Source organism: Lontra canadensis, unplaced genomic scaffold, assembly GCF_010015895.1.
Source record: "Lontra canadensis isolate GAN:19392208 unplaced genomic scaffold, GSC_riverotter_1.0 scaffold200, whole genome shotgun sequence".
NCBI classification, from domain to species: Eukaryota; Metazoa; Chordata; class Mammalia; order Carnivora; family Mustelidae; genus Lontra; species Lontra canadensis.
In genome coordinates this window covers 1,410,793-1,430,213 of record NW_022631194.1, presented here as the reverse complement: position 1 = coordinate 1,430,213, position 19,421 = coordinate 1,410,793, and the positions used below count along the sequence as shown (strand labels likewise).

The window sequence follows — 19,421 nt, the reverse complement described above, 5'->3', positions numbered from 1 at the left end:
ATGAAAATATGGTTGGGACTAGAGATTAGTAAACTATAATTATTGCTGGGAACTGTTATTTATCCACTGGACAAGTATTTAGTGAATGTTTCACTGGGCAGGAGGCACTGGGGACGTGGAGTGAGCAAGGCAGACCAAGTGCCAGCTCTCAGGAAAATGAACTTTGACAGTGGAGTCAGATATTTTATAGATAATCACATAAGTGCATTTTACTTGTGATTTTGATAAATATTATTTAATACTTTCGTGTTATGTGATCCTAATCTCTTAGCCAGTGATTTAAAAGTGAATATAAGTAATAGCATTACATAATTGTGAGAAAAGATCTGTCCCCAGATAGGCCCTTCTGGTATTTTAAACAGTGGAAATACCTACATTTGATCCAAAGTCTCTTCAAAATTATTTATTTTTAAGTTAAACTTTAAATTTCAGTGTCCCCTGAAATTCAGAAGTGGGTTTCTGGAGGGTGTGTATGAGTCTTGACAGGGAAGCTTGCAGCCAAGGTCTGTGTGAGGGTTCTGCTGCTATCAGCTGGAAGGGGAGTTTGGGAAATTCTCCTAATCTCTCTGGGCCTCAGTTTCCTCATGTGTAAGATAAGGTTGATATTCAAATTCTCCAAAGTCCCTTCCTGCTCAGTTTTTGTGAGTGCACGAGGGACTGAGGTGCCAGTTTTGCAGCTCTGGGGACTGCAGCTGAGACTGACTTGGTCCCTTCTCTGTGTGTCTCCTGCAGGAGCCTGAGCTGAGTCCACACTGAAAGCAGAGAACAGAGGGAGCAGATGGAAGACAGGATATCAGCAGGTTTGGGGGATGAGAATAACACAAAGAAAGACAAGGCAATGGTGGAGCAAGTGGTTGCAAAAGGATGGAAGAATAAGGACAAGTCGAGTTCAGAAAAATCCAGGGGAAACTGAGGAATGCATACACTAGCATCCAACTCTGCAAAGAGCTGCCTGAGTTCAGCGGGTAGGAGTAGGAGAGTAACTTAGTCCATCGTGAACCTGTGCCCCTGCCGAGGAACCCCACAGGACAGATTGGGATTTGTTTGTACTCCTGGAAACACCCAATTCCCAGAGGAGGAGGATGCGACCATAAAGCTCTGCCCCAGTCCCTTAGCTTCGACCTTGGAGCTGCCCTCATGGTGGATGTCTTCCAAGAAAGTGTGGGCTTAGAGTGATCAAGGATGTTTGGTTAAGGGTTGGAGATGTCCATTCTTACTGAAGGGAGTTATGCCCTGACAAATCTGACCCTAATCATGGCTCTAGGTGCCAAATAACAAAGCAAACCACTTACATCCATTGGTTGTACAGAAACAGGATGCCCTTAATGCACATAACTGGAAAGTTACTCTGCCTGTAGGGTCATGCAATAGAACAGATCACTTGGGCAGTGGCCCAAGAAGGGGATGGGTTGAGTTTGTGACAGTGTCTCCTAGGTCTTGGAGAAGTAGTTTTGGGGCCTGAAGTTGCAAGTGGGCTGGCTCATGGCAACATTACACAATCTTGGGAAAACATGTCTAGCACAATTTTGGATTCAATGGGCACTAAATGTTTAGTTCATGATCTGTAGTCATTCTTTCACAGGTTATCCACTATTGACTTCAACCGAAAGTGACTTTTCTATTCATAGATACCAAGGAGTACCTGGGTGGCTCAGTCAGTGAAGCATCTGACTCTTGGTTCTAGCTCAGTCATGAGCTGGTGGTAGTGGGATCAACACTGAGTTGGGCTCCATGCTCAGCACAGATTCTACTTCAGCTTCTTTGTCCCTCTCCATCCCCCTCTGTTCTCCCAGATCATACTACTCTCTTTCTCTAAAATAAATAAAATCTTTAAAAAATAATGATGCTCACAAATATGCAGATTTAAACACAACCTATGATGACTTTGATGAACAACAAGGTAAAGCAGATTTTTTATTTTAGTTTCCAACAGAGAGCAGAAGAGGTGAGTAATATCATATCATTTCAACATCCAAAAGCAAGCAGGTAAAAGAAAGAATGTATGGAATTATATGTCATCTACATAATGATCAGTTGGTTATAAACAAATTGGGATAAATCTATGTTTATATTGACTCATAGGTCCAGTGAAATAGGCAGAGCATTGGGAAACAAAAACTGGCCAGGGGGGAACCTGGGTGGCTCAGTGAGTTAAGCCTCTGCCTTCAGATCAGGTCATGATCTCAGGGTTGAGATAGAGCCCCACATCTGGCTCTCTGCTCAGCAGGGAGCCTGCTTCCCCCTCTCCCTCTGCCTGCTGCTCTGCCTACTTGTGATCTCTATCTGTCAAATAAATAAAATCTTAAAAAAAAAACAACTTGCCTGAAAGTCATTTGCATAACTGGACTTTAGAAAACCATTAGGCAAACCTAAAGCAAACACATTTAAAGCTGTTTGTGAGCCACATGTTAACCCATCAAGGGTGAACTTTATGAGACACCTAACACTAAACGGATGCTTTGATTTCTTTGAGACCGGTTACCTGAGACACAGGGAATGTGACCTTGTGAGTTATGCAGGTGAGCAAGTTTTACCTGATAGGATATTAAGTTCAGTAACTAAAGAGGTAACTTAAATATGCTACACACACCAATCATTACTTAAGTCAAACATCTTCACTCTTCCTTGGGGGAATGGAGCTGACACAGAGAACTACAGATTCTGTTGCAGAATCCAGACCCGATGCTTACAGACAGATGGCAGTGGACACCTACTTCAGATCTGGAGTATGAGCCTTTGTCTCATAAGGCAACTGAGTCATACAGCTTAGTCACACAACTGATCACACAACTCAATCACACACAGCCCTCAGCCTGTCACTATTACTTATTTTCATGCTGTTGGTGTCATTTTATAATAGACTACATCAGAAATGGGAGAAATCAGATTTGGGCACAAACTCATGGCATTTGATGGATATATCATGCATACTGTTCCAAAGTTTCTGGCAGTGCATAATGCTGGCAATAGATTACTGAAGACTAAACTAATTAATAAGAGAGAACATCGACCTCTAAATTTTGCGACTGTGGTGTTACAGCTACACACAAGATAAACTGGCAACCTTGTCAACTGAATGATTACTCTCAACGAAAGTGTATTAATGGACATACAAAACATTTTGCATGCATTGGTCGACAAGACTCTGTAAAATCTGCCCAGCCACAGGACTGCATGTGGGTTTGATTATTCCTTTTCCTTGGGCTGCTAAGAAAAGTGCAAGGGAATGGAATCAGATCCTTCTCACCTGACAAATACCTAAATCTCCAAAGATACAGTCACTGCCAGATCGAGCTTGAATCTGAAATGCATTTGCTTGCATCAAGATCCAACATCAATATATAAAACTCAGGTGTGATTTATGTGATTGCAGTGCCTAACTGAAAGGTAAAAAGTGGTATTGTTTGTAATAGCATGAAGCTTGAAATACTGAGGGATAGATCTGACTGAAAATCACAAAATATTTCACAGAGAAGTGAATGAAGCCTTAGAAAATGAAGAGAATTTCCTTATTTGGGGGTGGCAAGATTCAATACTGTTCAAGCATCAACTTTCCCCATTTGATCTATACATTCAATTCAATCTCTCTCAAAATCTCAGCCTGTGTCTTTGGTAGAAAGTGACCAGTTGATTTTAAAATTCATATACAAATATAAATGACATCATATGGCCATACACTTGTGAAACAAAGAACCAAGTTTTAGGGTTAGCTGTACCTGATTTGAAGAACCATTCTGAAATTATAGTAATCAAAACAGATTGGTATTGGCATATGACAGGTAAGTAGATCAATGAAATGGATTACAGAATCCAAAAACAAACTAATACTTATATAGTGAACAGATTTTTGACAAATGTGAGAAGCAAGGCACTGTAAAAAATATAATCTTTTGGAGCATGAGGGTGGCCCAGCTGGTGAAGCGTCTGACTCTTGATGTTGACTCAGGTCATGATCTCAGGATCCTTGGGATCTAGTCCCTCATCAGGCTCCATGTTAAGAGGGGGTCTGCTTGTGATTTTCTTTCTCTTCCTGGGCTGCCCCCACATAAATAAATAAATAAATCTTTTTAAAAAGTATAATCTTTCAACAAGGGGTAAAGTGTAATCTTTTCAACACATGAATATGGACATGACATGGGTATGCATATGAAAATAAATAAATACATAAAATTGGATCCATAACTTACATTATACAGAAATTAGCTTAATATAGAGCATGGGCCTAAATTGATACTCTAAAATGTTAAAACTTTCAGAAGAAGACATAGGAGAAAATCTTTAGGAGCACGTGGATTACACAGTCGGTGGCTCATGTGACCCATGATATTGATTCACATCCTGATCTCGTGGGTTGTGGGATCAAGCCCAGAGTAGTCTGTGCTCTCAGTGGGCAGTCGGCTTTAATTTCTCTCCCTCTGTCCCTCACCCCACTTGCTCTGTCTCTGTCAGTCTCTCTAAAAATTAGAAACATGGGGCAGGCAGAGGGACAAGCAGACTCCCCGCTGAGCAGGGAGCCCAACCTGGGGAGGGAAGGGTGGGGGGGTTTGTGTGGCAACCGCAGGGCCCTGGGATCATGACCTCAGCCGAAGGCAGATGAGTAAGCAACCGAGCTAACCAGACACCCCAATAAATAAACCTTAAAAAAAAATCCTTATAACCTTAAGTTGGACAATGATTTCTATTCTTTTAGATTTTATTTATTTATGTGACAGAGTGAAAGAGAGAGCACAAGCAGGGGAGAAGCAGAGGGACAGGGAGAAATGGGCTCCCCGCTGAGCAAGAAACCTGATGCAGGGCTGGATCCAAGAACCCTGGGATCATGACCTGAGCCAAAGGCTGACACTTCATCGACAGAGTCACCCAGGTGCTCCTGGACATTGATTTCTTAGATATTACATCAAAATTGTGATTTTTGAAAGAACAAATTGATAAACTGGATTTCATCAAAAGTTAAAACTTTGGCTCTTCAGAAGCCATTGGTGAGAGAATGCAAAGTCATAGGGAGAAAATAGTTATGAATTTCATACCCGAGGAAGGTCTCCTAATACAACAGTGAAAGAACTCTCATAAGTCAATAAGAAGATAAACAATCCAATTTAAAATGGGTAAAAGAAAAGTGCCTGGGTGACTCAGCTGGTGAAGCAGCTGCCTTTGGCTCATGTCATGATCTCAGCATCCTGGGATCTAGCCCCCGCCGCCCTCTATCAATCTCCCAAATGAGCAGGGAGTGCTCTCCCTCTGCCCTCCTCACCCTCCCCCACACCCCCGATCTTGCTCTCTTCTCTCTCTTTCAAATGAAAAAAATAAGACCTTTAAAAATTAAAACAATAAAATAAAATGGGTAAAAGATGTGTAGAGACAGTTCAGCAAAGAATATATATGGAAGGCATATAAGAACATGACAAGATCTATATCATTAGTCCTTAGGAAAATACAATTTAAACCACTATCTACCAATGAAAATGGCAAAAATGAAAAGGATCTCCATTCCAAGTATTGGCAAGGATGTGAGGGAGCTAGATTTCTCATACGCTGCAGATGGAAAGACTAAATTCTACTACTCTAGAAAATATCCTGGAAACTCTTTTTTTTTTTTTTCCCTTAAGACTGACTTATTTGAGAGAGAGGGAGTGAAAGTGAGTGGAGGGGGGCAGAGGGAAAGGGAGAGGGACAGAATCTCAGGAAAACTCCCTGCTGAGCACTGAGCCCTACTTGGGACTCTGTCTCACCACCAATGAGATGATGACCTGAGCCAGAATCAATGCCAGATGCTTAACCAACTCAGTCACCCAAGCACCCCAACAGTTGGGAAATTCATCAAAATATTAAACCTATACCTACCATTGGCCATCACCATTCCACTCACATGAAAAATAAAAGATATATTCACGAAAATCTATTGATTGCAACTCTTATTTTTTTAATGGTTATTTTATTTTATTTTATTTGCAACTCTTATTTTTAATTGTCATTCAAATCCATCCACAGGTAAGTGACCCAAACAAATTGTGACATACCCAGCTCATGGAATACTATTCAGTTTTACAGAGTAATCTCTTCACATACATAACAAAATGGGTAAGAAAAAAAGTATTTTTTGCTCAGATAATTATTTTGAGCACAAAGACTTCAAAACATTTCATTAATATAAAACCTCAGAAATTGCATATAATTCTATTGTTAGAGAAAGCCAATCAGTGGTTTCCTGAGGTGGGAATGTGAGGGAGGAATTGCTAGAAGCACAAGGAAACTTTTGGGGGTGATAGATATAACCACTACTGGGGTGATGCATATATATGTTCAAACTTATTAAATGTGAGACTTCAATTATATACACTTTACTGCATGGAAATTATATCTCAATATACCTGTTGAAACAGTTTAAATACAAAAAACAAAAAACAAAAAACATTTCATACCCTGAAATTCAATAAGTGGTTCTTCTACTTTCAAAAAAAAATCAACCATATATTTTTGCAAGCTTAAAATAAGCAATGAATCATTTCTTTGGATATGAAAATGAATTTATCTATCTTTATCTTTCTATATGTAACTCTTGAAGAAAAGACAAACTTAAGAGAACATAAAGGGAAGCCACAGTGTAGAAATATGTTTATCTCCGACAAAGGACTTTTCTCTAGAATTAGATATCATGTAGTCTGAGAAGATAATTAACACAATAAAACAATTGGTCAAAAGACTTGAACAGAAACTTCACAAAACAAGATAAATGAATGGTTCATTAGCACATGACAAGAGGCACAAGTCATTAGTCAGGAGGGAAAGAAATCAGTATACAATGAGATACTATGTGTATCTACTGGTATGGCTAAAGTCAGAAAGTCTGAAATCTCACATAAAACACCCGGAAGTCTCATGTAGCTGTGGGAATGAAAAATTGTACCACCACTTTGTAAAGCTGACTTCCACTTATAAGATTAAAGAAATACAAATCCTATGGACAGTCATTCCATTCCTAGGTATTTACACAATATGTCTACAGAATGATCAGCATGTGAATGTTCATTAACAGTTTTATTATTATGCCTAAATTATAACTTCCTCAAACCAGAACATGAAAGTCCAGTAACAGAGGAATGTATAAACAAACATGAAACCCTTGAAATCTTACCCAGCATAAAAATGTCATGAAATATTGATTCAGGTAAGGATATAGATGGATTTATTTTCTTTTTAAGATTTTATTTATTTAATTGCTAGAGAGAGTGAGAGAGCACAAGCAGGGGGAGCAGCAGAGGGAGAGGGAAAAGCAGGCTCTGTGCAGAGCAGGGAACCTGACATGGGGCTTGACCCCAAGGCTCTGAGCTCATGACCTGAGCAGAAGTCAGATGGTTAACAACTGAGCCACCCTGGTGCCCCTCCTTTATGCATTTTTAAAAACATAAACAATTGGCAAAGAATAGATAAGCTGTTCTAATATAAATATCCTTTCCCCTTTTCTAGAAAGAAATAATGTATATAATAAAAAGATTGGAGAGGAACCAATTTGTATGGAAAAACTTTCCCAAAACCCTGAAGCAGGTCTACTTTCCATTCAGACCAGAGATTAATGGAAGCCCCTCCAGACTGGAGGGGGCTGAGAAAGTCCTAGAACCCTAGAATGATCTGGACTACCAGACACATGTTCCTCAAAAAGATCGACTACTCACCTCCAAAGGTACTGAGCAATTTGTGAAATTGTGGGTGAGTTTAAGACCAGCTCCACTATAGAACCAGGACTCTCCCTTGAAGCAAAGCCAGGATATTGATAGATACCATTTCCAAAATCACTGTTACAGGCCATGGCATGCTCCACAGGAGGGAAAACAGGTACATGAGCATCATTTGAGAGAAATATCAATCAACAGACAAGAGAATTTTTTTTTCAAGAGACATTATTAAATAAAGTCCACCACCCACTAAAACCCAGGAAAGTTCTCATTCAAAAGCAATGTTTTAAGGAACATATAGGTATACATCTTCATGATTTGGGGATAGAAGCTGGTTTCTTAAATGTACAAGCAACTCAACAAATCAATAGATAAACTGGATTTCATTCATTCATTCATTCATTCATTCATTCAAGTTAAAAGCATGTTGTTTCAAAGGACACTATCAAGGAAGTGAAAAGCCAATCCATGGAGTGGGAGAAATATTTGTATTTTGTATTATCTGATGGAGGTCTGCTATATAGAATACATTTAAAGAAACCTCTTACAACTAACCAGTCAGGAAAAAGACAGCCAATATAGGAAAGGGAAAAAGAGTTTCAGTAGACTTTCTCCAAAGGATAATACCAATGCAATAGTGAACACATGAAAAGATGCTCAGTATCATTAGTCATTAGGAAAATACAGATCTAGGCACCTGGGTGGCTCAGTGGGTTAAAGCCTCTGCCTTCAGCTCAGGTCATGATCTCAGGGCCCTGGGATCAAGCCCTGCATTGGGCTCTCTGCTCAGCAGGGAGCCTGCTTCCTCCTCTCTCTCTGCCTGCCTCTCTGCCCACTTGTGATCTCTCTTACTGTCAAATAAATAAATAAAATCTTTAAAAAAAAAAAAGGAAAATACAGATCTAAAGCGCAGTGAGATCCCACTTCATCCCACTAGTGTGACTTCAAACAAAGAGACAATACATGTGTCGGGAAACTTATAGAAAAATGGAATTCTTACACATTCCTGGTGGGAATGCAAAATGGTGTCATTGCTTTGCTTTGGAAAATAGCTTGGCAGTTCCTCAAAAAGTGAAACATAGGGTTACCTTTGACATAGCAATTCCACTGCAAGGTAAATAGCTAAGAAAATTAAAATCATATGTCCATAGGATGCGAAAAGAAGTCTACATAACACAGAGATGCAGAATGAATATTGAGAAAGTTGGGACAGAAAAAAATTTTCAAAGTTAATTGCATAAACTAACTCTGGTTTCTCTCTTGTTTTTGTTTTTTATTTTGTTTTTGTTTTGTTTTTGCTTAAAAGAAAGCTTTATTTACTACATACATCCTAATCAAGTATTGTAAATGGAGGAAGATCTAAATAAATTGAAAAGCTTTTCAAATACAAAGCAACTAATGATAACTAAACTGCTAGCATGCTTCTCTTGTGTTTCTAATGGATAGAGAAAAAAAAAAAAAAACTAGAAAAGACCTAGAGAAGAACATCGTGATAGTCTACAACTTTACAAAATTCCCTTACTGGAAAAGCTTTAAAATCTGTGTTACCTTAAAGAGAAGTGGGATGAGTTCATGAGAGCCCTTAAGAATACCTGTTGGGAGGGGAGTCTGAGTGGTTCCCTTGGTTGAGCATCTGACCTTGGGTTTAGGCAAGGGTCATGATTTCAGGGGTTGTGATGTTGAGCCCCTTATCACACTCTCTTCCTGTACCCATGCCCCCATTCTCTCTCTCAAATAAATAAAGAGAAAGAAAAAACCAAAACTTCTTGGGAAAGAATTTCTCCCTTGATATCATACAGATATAAGAATAAACAATGAGAACTATGCTGAGATCATGTTTTAGAAAGAGATGGGAACTGTGCTATCAGCACAAGGGTAGACAACTATTGACACTGGCCACTGAGGGGTGGGCCCCATCAGTGGTGACCTTCAGGGGAGACCAGGCAGCCTTGAATACCAGCATGGCTTTGGCAACTGGAAGGCATGTCTCCCAAAGTTCCACTGACACTCTGGACGTTCCATTCTGTTAGTGCAAGTACAGACTGTTAGCTGGCATTCTGGGTGCTCCCTCAGTCAATCCAGTTGGAGTCTGAGCTACGAGCAGTACCTTTGGCTCCCAACTCTGCCATCTTGAACCTTGTTTTTGTGGTTACTGACTCTCAAGTGCTGTGGAGTATTGTTCAAATTGTTCCCAACAGTAAGTAAAGAATTTCTTTTTCCTCACCCCTCAGCCCTGATAAAATCTACTTGATGTCACGGGTTTTTAACCCATCATGTGTTTGGGCTTATTCTCCTTTGTCCCCAGCTCTACCTTTCCTGCCAAACATCACCATGGCAGCATCTCTTGGCTCTCTGTGCAAGACAGGGGCAGAAATCAGACTCCTGAAAATAAACCAAGGGCTTCAATTCCAGCTGGGAAAAAGCAAGCAGGACTTCTGAGACCTTAAGGAGAAATTCTTTATATCTGAAGCTACTGCCTACTTCCTGGCCAACCAACTGCAGAAATACAGTAAGTCCTACAAAGAGGGAATGAGGCTCTCAGTCATTAAATTCCATCGTTTACCAGACATCGCCCTGATGTGTTCTTAGGAGGACACCTGCCTTTGTTTACAGAAGTAAAGATGCACGGGAGGTCCAGGGCATGACCAGAAGAATGCTCTGAATACAGAGGAGGCCTTGTTTTACCTTCTTCTTTCTCTGCAACAGACAGGTCACCACACAGGCCAGACTTTAGCTTCAAGGACTCCTTGGGGAAACTCTGCCAGAAATCTCCATGAAAGCTCCTATCATCTACTGTTCAATTACTTGGATTTAAAAATTTTCTCTGTCCCACCTTAGGCAATATCATGTTCTAGCTAAAGATCAGGATAAAGAACTGACCCATTTGTATGAGAAGCTACGGGAAGGGAAAGATGTTTCCCAACTACTCAATAAGTACCTCGAGGACCTCCTCACCCAAAATGACAATGAGCATTGCCAAGGACAGGACTTCCAAGAGCAAATGGCTGAGGGACACAGGCAGGCCAAGTGCCTTGCCTGAAAGCTCAGCCCAGGTAAGATGGCCACAGACCCTGATTGCACTGCACTGCTCCAAGTCCCTGGGCTCCAAAGAGACTCCCACGAGACTCCCCGCCTGCCCTCATACTGTTTGCAGCAACTTTCCTGGGTTCCCAGTCACACGTGGTTCCATGAGGTGACCGGGACTGGGAGGTGGTAGCAGAGAGGAGCAATGCACAGGGTGGAGGTCACATGGTCCACCTGTCTGCTTCCTCCCTGAGGGGACACAGTCTTTGCGGCAGTAGGCAGCATGGAACAGATTTAGAGCCTGGAAAGGGGAATGTGACAGGAGGCAGCTTATTAGTATGCAAGGATCCCTTGCAGAAGTGGGAGGTTCCCAGACTCAGCCTGGTCTGTATTGACCGTGGGTGAGAGAGTGAGTTTTACTTTCTCCATAGCTGTCCCCTCGTCTTTAATGTATATCAAATAAATTCTTGTCACCATAGTGATCAAATGGGAAAATTCTCGAATGCACTTCAGTAAAAAAGAAAGACCCTGACCATGTGGAGTTGGATGTGGTACTGGAGTCAGTATGATTTGAAGGTGGGAACGCAGTTTAGATTGAACACTTTTCATAGACAGACGTCCCCTTGAGGACACTGAAGCCCACATGGGGGTCATGAAGTCCCTGGTGGAGGGATGTGGGAAAGGCTGGTTGTCCTGTCATGAGGGCAAGGAGGAAGCTCTATGTGAGTGCCGTGAATGCACAGAGTCTGTGCCTGGGGTGGGATTTGGGGCCTGCTGCAAGACATGGTTGTGGAAGTTAAGACTTAACATGGACAACAATCCCCTGATAGGGACAACAAGAGACAGTAGAAACAGTTGCCCAGGTTCAGTGATGCTGAGCCTCAGAATCACAGACACACCGCCTGATGGATCAGAAACCCAGGTCATAGCAGTTCTTAAAGACACTGCCCTAAACTCAGTAGAACATCTAGTCATGCAAAGACACTTATGTCTCTAAGGCCATAGAAGCTGCTGTGCTTATAGTGATGATGTGGGAAATAGCTGAAGGGACAATTCTGGATTTCTTTGCAGATCATTAGAACAATCAGGAAGATTAAGAAGAATAAAAAACAATGACCCCCAGGTGACAATGCAAATTCAGGAACTGGTAATGTGTGGGTAAAAAATGTACAAGGACATAGAAAGAGAAGTAAGTGAGGTCAAGAGAGTCCCAGGTGCCAGATACAAGGATGAGCAAGACTGCAGAGGGTCAACCCCGGATGCCCTGTGAGCCTGGCTTTCTGTTGTCTCTATGAGGCTTGGAAGACCAAGATGAATTAACAGCCTTAGGATTCACCATATCTACAAAATAGCCATTCTTCCCTGTAAATGGATGATGGAAGGACATGCATATTTATTTTCCACAGTCTCTAAGGTCCTTGATAGGAAGGTGAGCAGCAAAGGAATTGCTAAAGAGACAACTACCAAAATTAAACACCAAGAGAATTAACCAAAAACCAAAAACTCGGGGAGTCATGTGACACTAATTAATACAAAGGTGCCGAGAAGGCACACATTTCTGCAGTCTGTAAGGAGTCCAGAGCTGTAACCACAAGACATAGGCACATGGTGGTTGCCCCTGGGCTGGTCTCCATCTGCGCTTCATGTGATGACTGTACCATACTGGGATGGTTGAGTCTCATGCTTGTAGGTCCTTCTGTGGCTGCTGCTCCTCTCCCACCCCAAGGCAGCCACATTCTGTCTCTTGTAGAATGGATAGCTTTTTCCCTCTCTAGGCAACGGCCCTTTGCTTCTACTGATACTCCCTACTAACTCCCATCAACACCAGCTAGAAAGCCACACTGTCTGATCCTCCTGGTGTGGTCTTCTGTCATTCCTGTGTCACGTGGCACAGCAGGGAGCTGCAGGAAGTTGAGAAGAAGGAAGTCCCACAGGACACAGAGGATGAATGTGTTCTGACTCCTTCAACTCTGCAAGAAGGGTGTGACAGTGACCAGGCTTACAATGATGGCGAGTTCCCATTAAATGAACAGGAATTGGGCTCTGCTCCAGATTTAGCCTGTGAATGCTCCCATTCCAAAGGGGATGAAACTCCACGTGCCCCCTCAGGTAGTGTCCATATTGTTTGTTCCACACACCTTGTCTACACTGCGGAAGGTCATCTCTATACACAGGCCCTATAGACACACGTTGCTTTAAATCAGGACATAATGAATTTGGAAACATAGAGGTCAGGTGGGTCAGGGAGCCTTTAACCATCCTAGGTAGGGGCCATGCCTCAGACTCTCCAGCCCCACTGTCAGGTCATTGCCCCTGTGTTTGGGGCAACAAATTCTATCCAACTCATTAGGACATCCACAAAGGTGTTGTCAGATACCCTACTTGGATCAAATGTCTTTTGCAATATGCACTGATACTTTCTCTTTATGATCAATCTCTCTTGAGGTTCTAGGCCTGTCCAACATTGTTGGCTGATATAAGGGGCTTTCTCTCATTTCACTGCTCTCACTCCCAGTTGCTCTCTTCTCTATGCTGGCTCAACTTAGCTAAGCAGTCACCTGAAAACAACTGTGTCATTACCTTGTGTGTTTGCTTCTGTGAAGCAAGGTGGGGCTCTGGCATCACTCAAACCACAAATGGCTTTTGTTTCAGAAGAAGACCAAAGATTCTTTTTGATTTGAGGGTTTCTACAATTGATTCATTAGTCTAGTCTCAAGTATAAATTCCTGAGAAGCTACAAGACCATGATATCTCATGGAATTATCCCCTTTTGCAGCAACTCTTCTCGCAGGTGCCTGGGTTCTTCCCCTGCATCTCTGGGGGAAAATATATTATAATCTCTTCTCATAGACTCACATTAGAGGAGGATATTGGGATAATTTGTAGGGGACAAGGAAGAGAATTTCCCCAGCTGGTCAGGGCACAGTCCTGTCTAATTCTCTGAAGGCTTACCCTTAGGCAGCCTGGAATATCCCTGCCAGAACAGTATGGTTTTACACTGAAAATCTTAATGTCCTTGCAGTGTGTGTGGTCACTGTGTTGGTAACATGGGAAGTGTGATTTCCTTAGTGTGACCTGTGGTCTCCAAACTTTCTTGCAGAAAGTCAAGATGATCTTGGGGAAGAAAATGGACAACAACCAATGTGCTCCAGGTAATTGAAGACTGTAGACTATGAATTTCCTGGTGACCCCTGGAGATCTCACATCCAGGGATAAAGAGAAAGTGTTGCCTAGAACAATTTCATCCATACGGCTAATAGCAGAACATCCCCTTTAACCGTGTCCTCTGTTTCCATGTGGTAGTTGCGGAGGCCTCAATTTCTTACTCCCTCACATGTTGAGTAACCTACAGAGAGTAGACACACAGGAACTGACCCAACCCAGGGATTCCTGTAATCAGCTGTTCTCTCCTCAGTGGTGAAAACACAGGTGAGAAGTGTGTCAGCTTTGTGCCTGTTTGACAGCGTCATCTTGGCAGGATTTTTAATAGCAAGGGAGGAGATTGAAGAATAAATGCATGTCATATCAAAATGGTGGGAAAATATTCATTGGAGTCAGCATGCCTGAGAGTAAGGCCTCAGGAACTATAGTCATTTGGGCACTGCAGATAAAAGTCAATACATTGTATGTAGAAGAGTTGAAACCACGGCTTTGGATTCCCTCTGTGTGCTGGGAGTCATGACTATGATGGAGAGTTTAGTCTCCTCCTCCATCAATTGGTTATGAGGCCAGTGCACAGAGCATCTACAGCTCTGTCTCTCATTGATCCTCATATAGGATGCCACAGACTGTTCCTCATATTGGAGGATAGTTTTTTCCTTCAAGAGGACAGCCAAGTTGCTTTCTGTGAGCACAACCTATTAACTCTGATCAAAAACAGCTAGGAAGCAATGGTGTCTGATGCTTCTGATTTGATCTTTTATCATTCCTATCTTACCTGCCACAGCATGGAGCATCACAAAGGTGAAAAGAAGGAGGAACTACAGGACACAGTGGATGTATGTGTTTTGACTCCTTCAATTTTAGAAGAAGAGTATGAAAGCAACGAGTGTTACACTGATGGCAAATTCCCATTTGATGCGTAAGAATTCGGTTCTGCTCTGGATATAGCCTCTGAATGTTCCCATCCCAAAGGGGCAGAAACTGCACATGGTCCCCAAGTAATATCCATATATCTTGTTCCTCACATGCTATGTAGATTGAAGGACTTGACCCCCATAAGTCAATCATATACTTACAAACTCTTTTGATTCAGGCTCTAGGACTGAGTTCAAAATAAGACATTCCATGAGTCAGTGAGCTTTGCTCAACTCCTGTCTAAGCCACAGCACTTTTATGTCTCGGCCACTGCCCATCACTGCTCTCAAGGCAGCCCTGCCAGAATCATGTACCTCTCTAGCCCAGGCACAGGAGGTCACTTCCAGACTTCCTAATTTTGAATTCATCTCTTGTGTCTCTTGCAAGGATCTAATTTCCATTCTTAAGCCGTATCCCTGAATTTCAATGCCTGCCAAGGTAGCTGGCAGCCTTTTCTATATATTTGGAGATGTCAGTACCCTGGTTCACTCTCCTCACTTAGTCTGTGTCTCCATTTGTCTTCTCTCAAGTCAGCAGAGAATCAGAACTGGATCCATGTTATCGTGCAGTGTATTTTTTCTGGAGCAAGGCAGGATCCTGAAACTTTCCTCACCCATAAACAGCCCCTGTTTCTTTGTGGCTTTGAAGATTATTCTGATTTGATGGTGTGTAGATTCCATTCGTTGGTTTAATCTCATGGTTGATTCCTCTAAAAAATTAACCAACAGCATTTCAGATGGAAAAAGCCTGAATAGTGCAGCAACACTCTAGGAAGTAGCCGGGTAGTTCCCCCAATCATGGGGAAGAGAATCATTTGTTCTTTGCATAGTCTCAAGGCAGGATGCTGTGATGATGGCCTGACATATCAGGAACATTTGTTTAATGGCTCAAGAGAGCAATCCCAGTAATTGCTTGCAAGGACCTACCTAAGCTCTCCAGGATGATTTGTCTCACAGTTGCCTGTAATTACTCTGCTTAGAATTCTGCCCTGTGCTACATGGGACACAGGAGTGGGCATTTGTGAAGGGAAATCTGCTTGGTGTCACTTTGTCTTCATTTATTTGCAGAAAACAAAATGGATCAGGACAGACTGAAAGGACAGGAGTCAGTTGTCCCCATGTAATTCTGAATACTTAGGGGCTGCGAATTGCAAAGTGGCAACCAGGGAAAAGCAGAAAGTGCTCAAGAGAGCTCTATTACCCATTTGGTCAATGACAAATGATCCATTTTCACAACGTTTTCTGTTTTCATTGTGGTCCTGGGATTGCTCCCCATTTCTGAAGTACTTCTCTAGTTGAGTAACCCACAGTCAGCTGACTCAGCTGAACTAATATGTCACAGGGATCGCTGTGCATGCTCATTGTCCCTGGTCTATTTTACAGAGACATGCATGTCTACTTTCTGCCTGTTGGACTTATCAATTGACAGTGTTCATAGAATGAAAATATCATGGCAAGAAGACAAACATATTCTATCATGCCACAATATTTAGAGAAAAGGACCTTCATGGGCATGAGATACCTGGGACAGTCACCTGCTCCCAAAGCTCCCAGTGCTTGGCCCCTACATGCAGAATTCAATGCCATTTGAATGAAGTGGGAAAGCCACCATTCTGAGCTAGTCATGGCTGGACGGCACAGAGAGAATTCAGTCTCTTCCTTCACAAGCTTGCTATTCAGCTTGTGTACTGAACACTTATTGTCCTTTCTATCTGCCACCCCTGTGACAAACACACCTTGTCCCACAAACACAAGAAGAGTTGTTCCTCTCTTTCCTAGGTCAACCTCTTTGCTTCCTGGACCACTCCCTTCTGCCCTCCATCAAAGCCAGACAGGACATGGGATTCAGATCCCTCTGAGGTTAATGTTCAGTTGTCCCCATGCTGCAGGCTCAGCAGACAGCTGCTAGAGGTGGTAGAGAAGGACATCTCATGGGACTCTCCAGATGAATGCTACTTGACATACCCAGTGCTTCCCGACCTGTCTGACTCCTACTGGCCTTACAGGAGCGCCGCCATCTTCTCACCTGATAACCCAGAAGTCTGTTCCTCTCTGGAAGGGGCCAGTGAGTACTCCGTTGTCAAGGTGATAAAGCTCCCAGTGGACATCCACACAGATCTCCTGTTCTTTATACCCAGACCTCTGTTGTGCCCAGAAAGTTCATCCCTGTGGGCAAGCTCTGTAGAGACATATTGATCTGAACTGGGCTCTAGGATTAAGTTTTAAGCCCAGACATCAGGTGGGCCAGGGAACTTTCCTCTCTTCCTACTCCCAGGTCATCACCTGTCACCGTGGCTTCTCTGTCAGGTCACTGGGCCCATGTCAGGCACCACAAACTCAACTCACCTCAGCAATATGACCAGAGAAGTTGTCTGTCAGACCTAATCTGGATGAAATTTCTTTTCTCACACTTAATAAGCTGTACATTTCATCTCTGAGCCAGGTCCTTTATGAACCTATGCTTGCCACAGTCAAATGGCATTCTTGTCCAGGGTTAACTGGTTTTGGTCTTCTTAGCCCCATTCTCTATCTCCTTTAGGTTGGCTTGTCTTCCTAAACAGTTGTCTGAAAACCCACCATCAGTGCCTCCACTGATATCCTCTTTGTGTGTTTCCAGAAGCACAGCTGTGCCTTGGCATTTCCTTCCCCCCACACGAATTGGGCTACAGATCTGTGTAGCACCAAAGACTCACTTTAACTTGAGGGTTTGTAGTTGCATGCCATCTGTTCAGTCTCGGTATATAAATTCCACTAAGCTTTCAGCAACCCAGCTATCTGAGGAGAGAAGACTGAATACTGCAGTAATCCTTTTAGAATGCAAGGAGGCTGGCTCTCCAGAATCTGTGAAAAAAGAGAAGTTAATGTGTTTACACAGACTTCAGACAGGGGAAACTGGGATGATAATCTCCTACCTAATGGCTAAGGCTGGGAAATCAAGGCAGTTATCACAAGGCAATAAACGAGGCATCCTCATGTAATCTTCTCACTGAACATGTTCTCACATTAAGCATATCTGAGTGCCTGGGCAGCATTAGACACTGGATTCTTTTGTACCGAGAGGGATCTGCTTAATGACTGGCACGGTCTCCATCTATTTACAGAAAATCAATTCCATTATGAGGAGAAAGAAGACCAAGACCTGATATGTCCCGGGTAACTCTAAAGACTCATGGGTTGTTATAAGAGACTCTTAATCTGAAGAAACAAACTGAGGGCTGCTGGGGGTGGGGGAGGGATGGGGTGGCTGGGTGATGGACATTGGGGAGGGCATGTGCTATGGTGAGTGCTGTGAATTGTATAAGACCGATGATTCACAGACCTGTATTGCTGAAACAAATAACACATTATATGTAGATAATAGAAAGAAAGAATCATGGGTTGCTATTTCAGTGGTTAAATTTAAGGACTGCATTACAATGAAAAAATAGAAACTGATGAATGTATCTATTTCATCTATTCTCCAACCAGAAAGTATCTCTTTTAACCATGATGTGTGTCTTTACTGTGTTACATGGCTAAATTCCATTAATGGACCCCTCCATCTCACTAACCTGCATTCAGTTGAACTTGGTGAATTGATTAGTCAGTGAGATTCTCTGCATTCCACTGTTGCCTTCTTTTGGTAAATCCATAGTGACAGGCATAGCTGTCTCCCCCTCTTTGGTGTTACCACATTGAGGATATATTCTAGCAAAAGAATACCTAGAAAAAAATTCACGTCTTATCACAGTAGTTAAAGAGTCACCGAACACACAAGATCTCTCCAGGTTGAGGATGCCTTTTAAAATTGGAAGGGGAGGTGAACTATGAGAGACTATGGACCCTAAAAAACAACCTGAGGGTTTTGAAGGGGTGGGGGGTGGGAAGTTGGGGGAACCAGGTGGTGGGTTTTGGGGAGGGCATGTATTGCATGGAGCACTGGGTGCGGTGCAAAAACAATGAATACTGTTACAATGAAAAGAAATTTTTAAAAAAAGTCGTGTTCACTTGATCACTGAACGTAATAGCAACAGCATTTATGCAAAAGTGTCAAAACCATCTTTAGGATTCTCCATGGTTACTGTGAGCCATGACTTCCATTCTACAATCGTTCAGTTTGTTGCTCAGAAACTGTTTTCTGGCCACTACCCTGAGATCCTTCTGTTCTCTAGATATCCGTACTGTCTTCACAGCAGCCACACACTGCTCATGAAACAGGAGGATAGTTTTTGCATCAATAATGGCTGTGCTCCTTTGTTATGACTCTGCATCTCAGCTTCCCATCAAAACCAGTAGGATGCTGGGGTGTCTCCTTTTCTTGTTTTAATGTTCAGATCTCCCCACCCTCCCAGGCTCAGCATGAAGCTGCCAGAAGTAGAAGAGGAGGATGCCCAAGGGGACTCACTGGATGAATGCTCTTTGACTGATTCACCCCCTCCTGAATCGTCTGACCAGCATGCAACTTATAGGAGGGCTGACAGCAACTCATTTAAAGATCTGGACATCTGTTCTGCTCTGGAATTAACTAGCGAGTCTTCCATTGTCAAAGTGATAAAGCTCCAACTGGACTCCCAAGTTGACCCCCTATGTTTGGTATCCCAAACTCTGGTGACAATGAGATGTCTCATCCCTATGTCTACTGAACTTCTACACAGGGATGAGACATCTCATT

At 42.5% G+C, this 19,421-nt stretch overlaps 1 protein-coding gene across 1 annotated transcript in view; it reads left to right on the top strand.

The window, feature by feature from the left end:
* The first annotated feature begins 10,001 nt into the window (after positions 1-10,001).
* The window catches only part of LOC116861548 (neuroblastoma breakpoint family member 6-like), a 37,841-nt gene continuing 28,421 nt past the window's right edge, over positions 10,002-19,421 (top strand). The window contains 10 exon segments of the mRNA XM_032848189.1: positions 10,002-10,179; positions 10,526-10,723; positions 11,306-11,438; positions 12,589-12,803; positions 13,795-13,846; positions 14,641-14,756; positions 15,839-15,879; positions 16,643-16,835; positions 17,872-17,923; positions 19,102-19,342. Of these exon segments, the coding sequence (XP_032704080.1) occupies positions 10,002-10,179; positions 10,526-10,723; positions 11,306-11,438; positions 12,589-12,803; positions 13,795-13,846; positions 14,641-14,756; positions 15,839-15,879; positions 16,643-16,835; positions 17,872-17,923; positions 19,102-19,342 (1,419 nt within the window).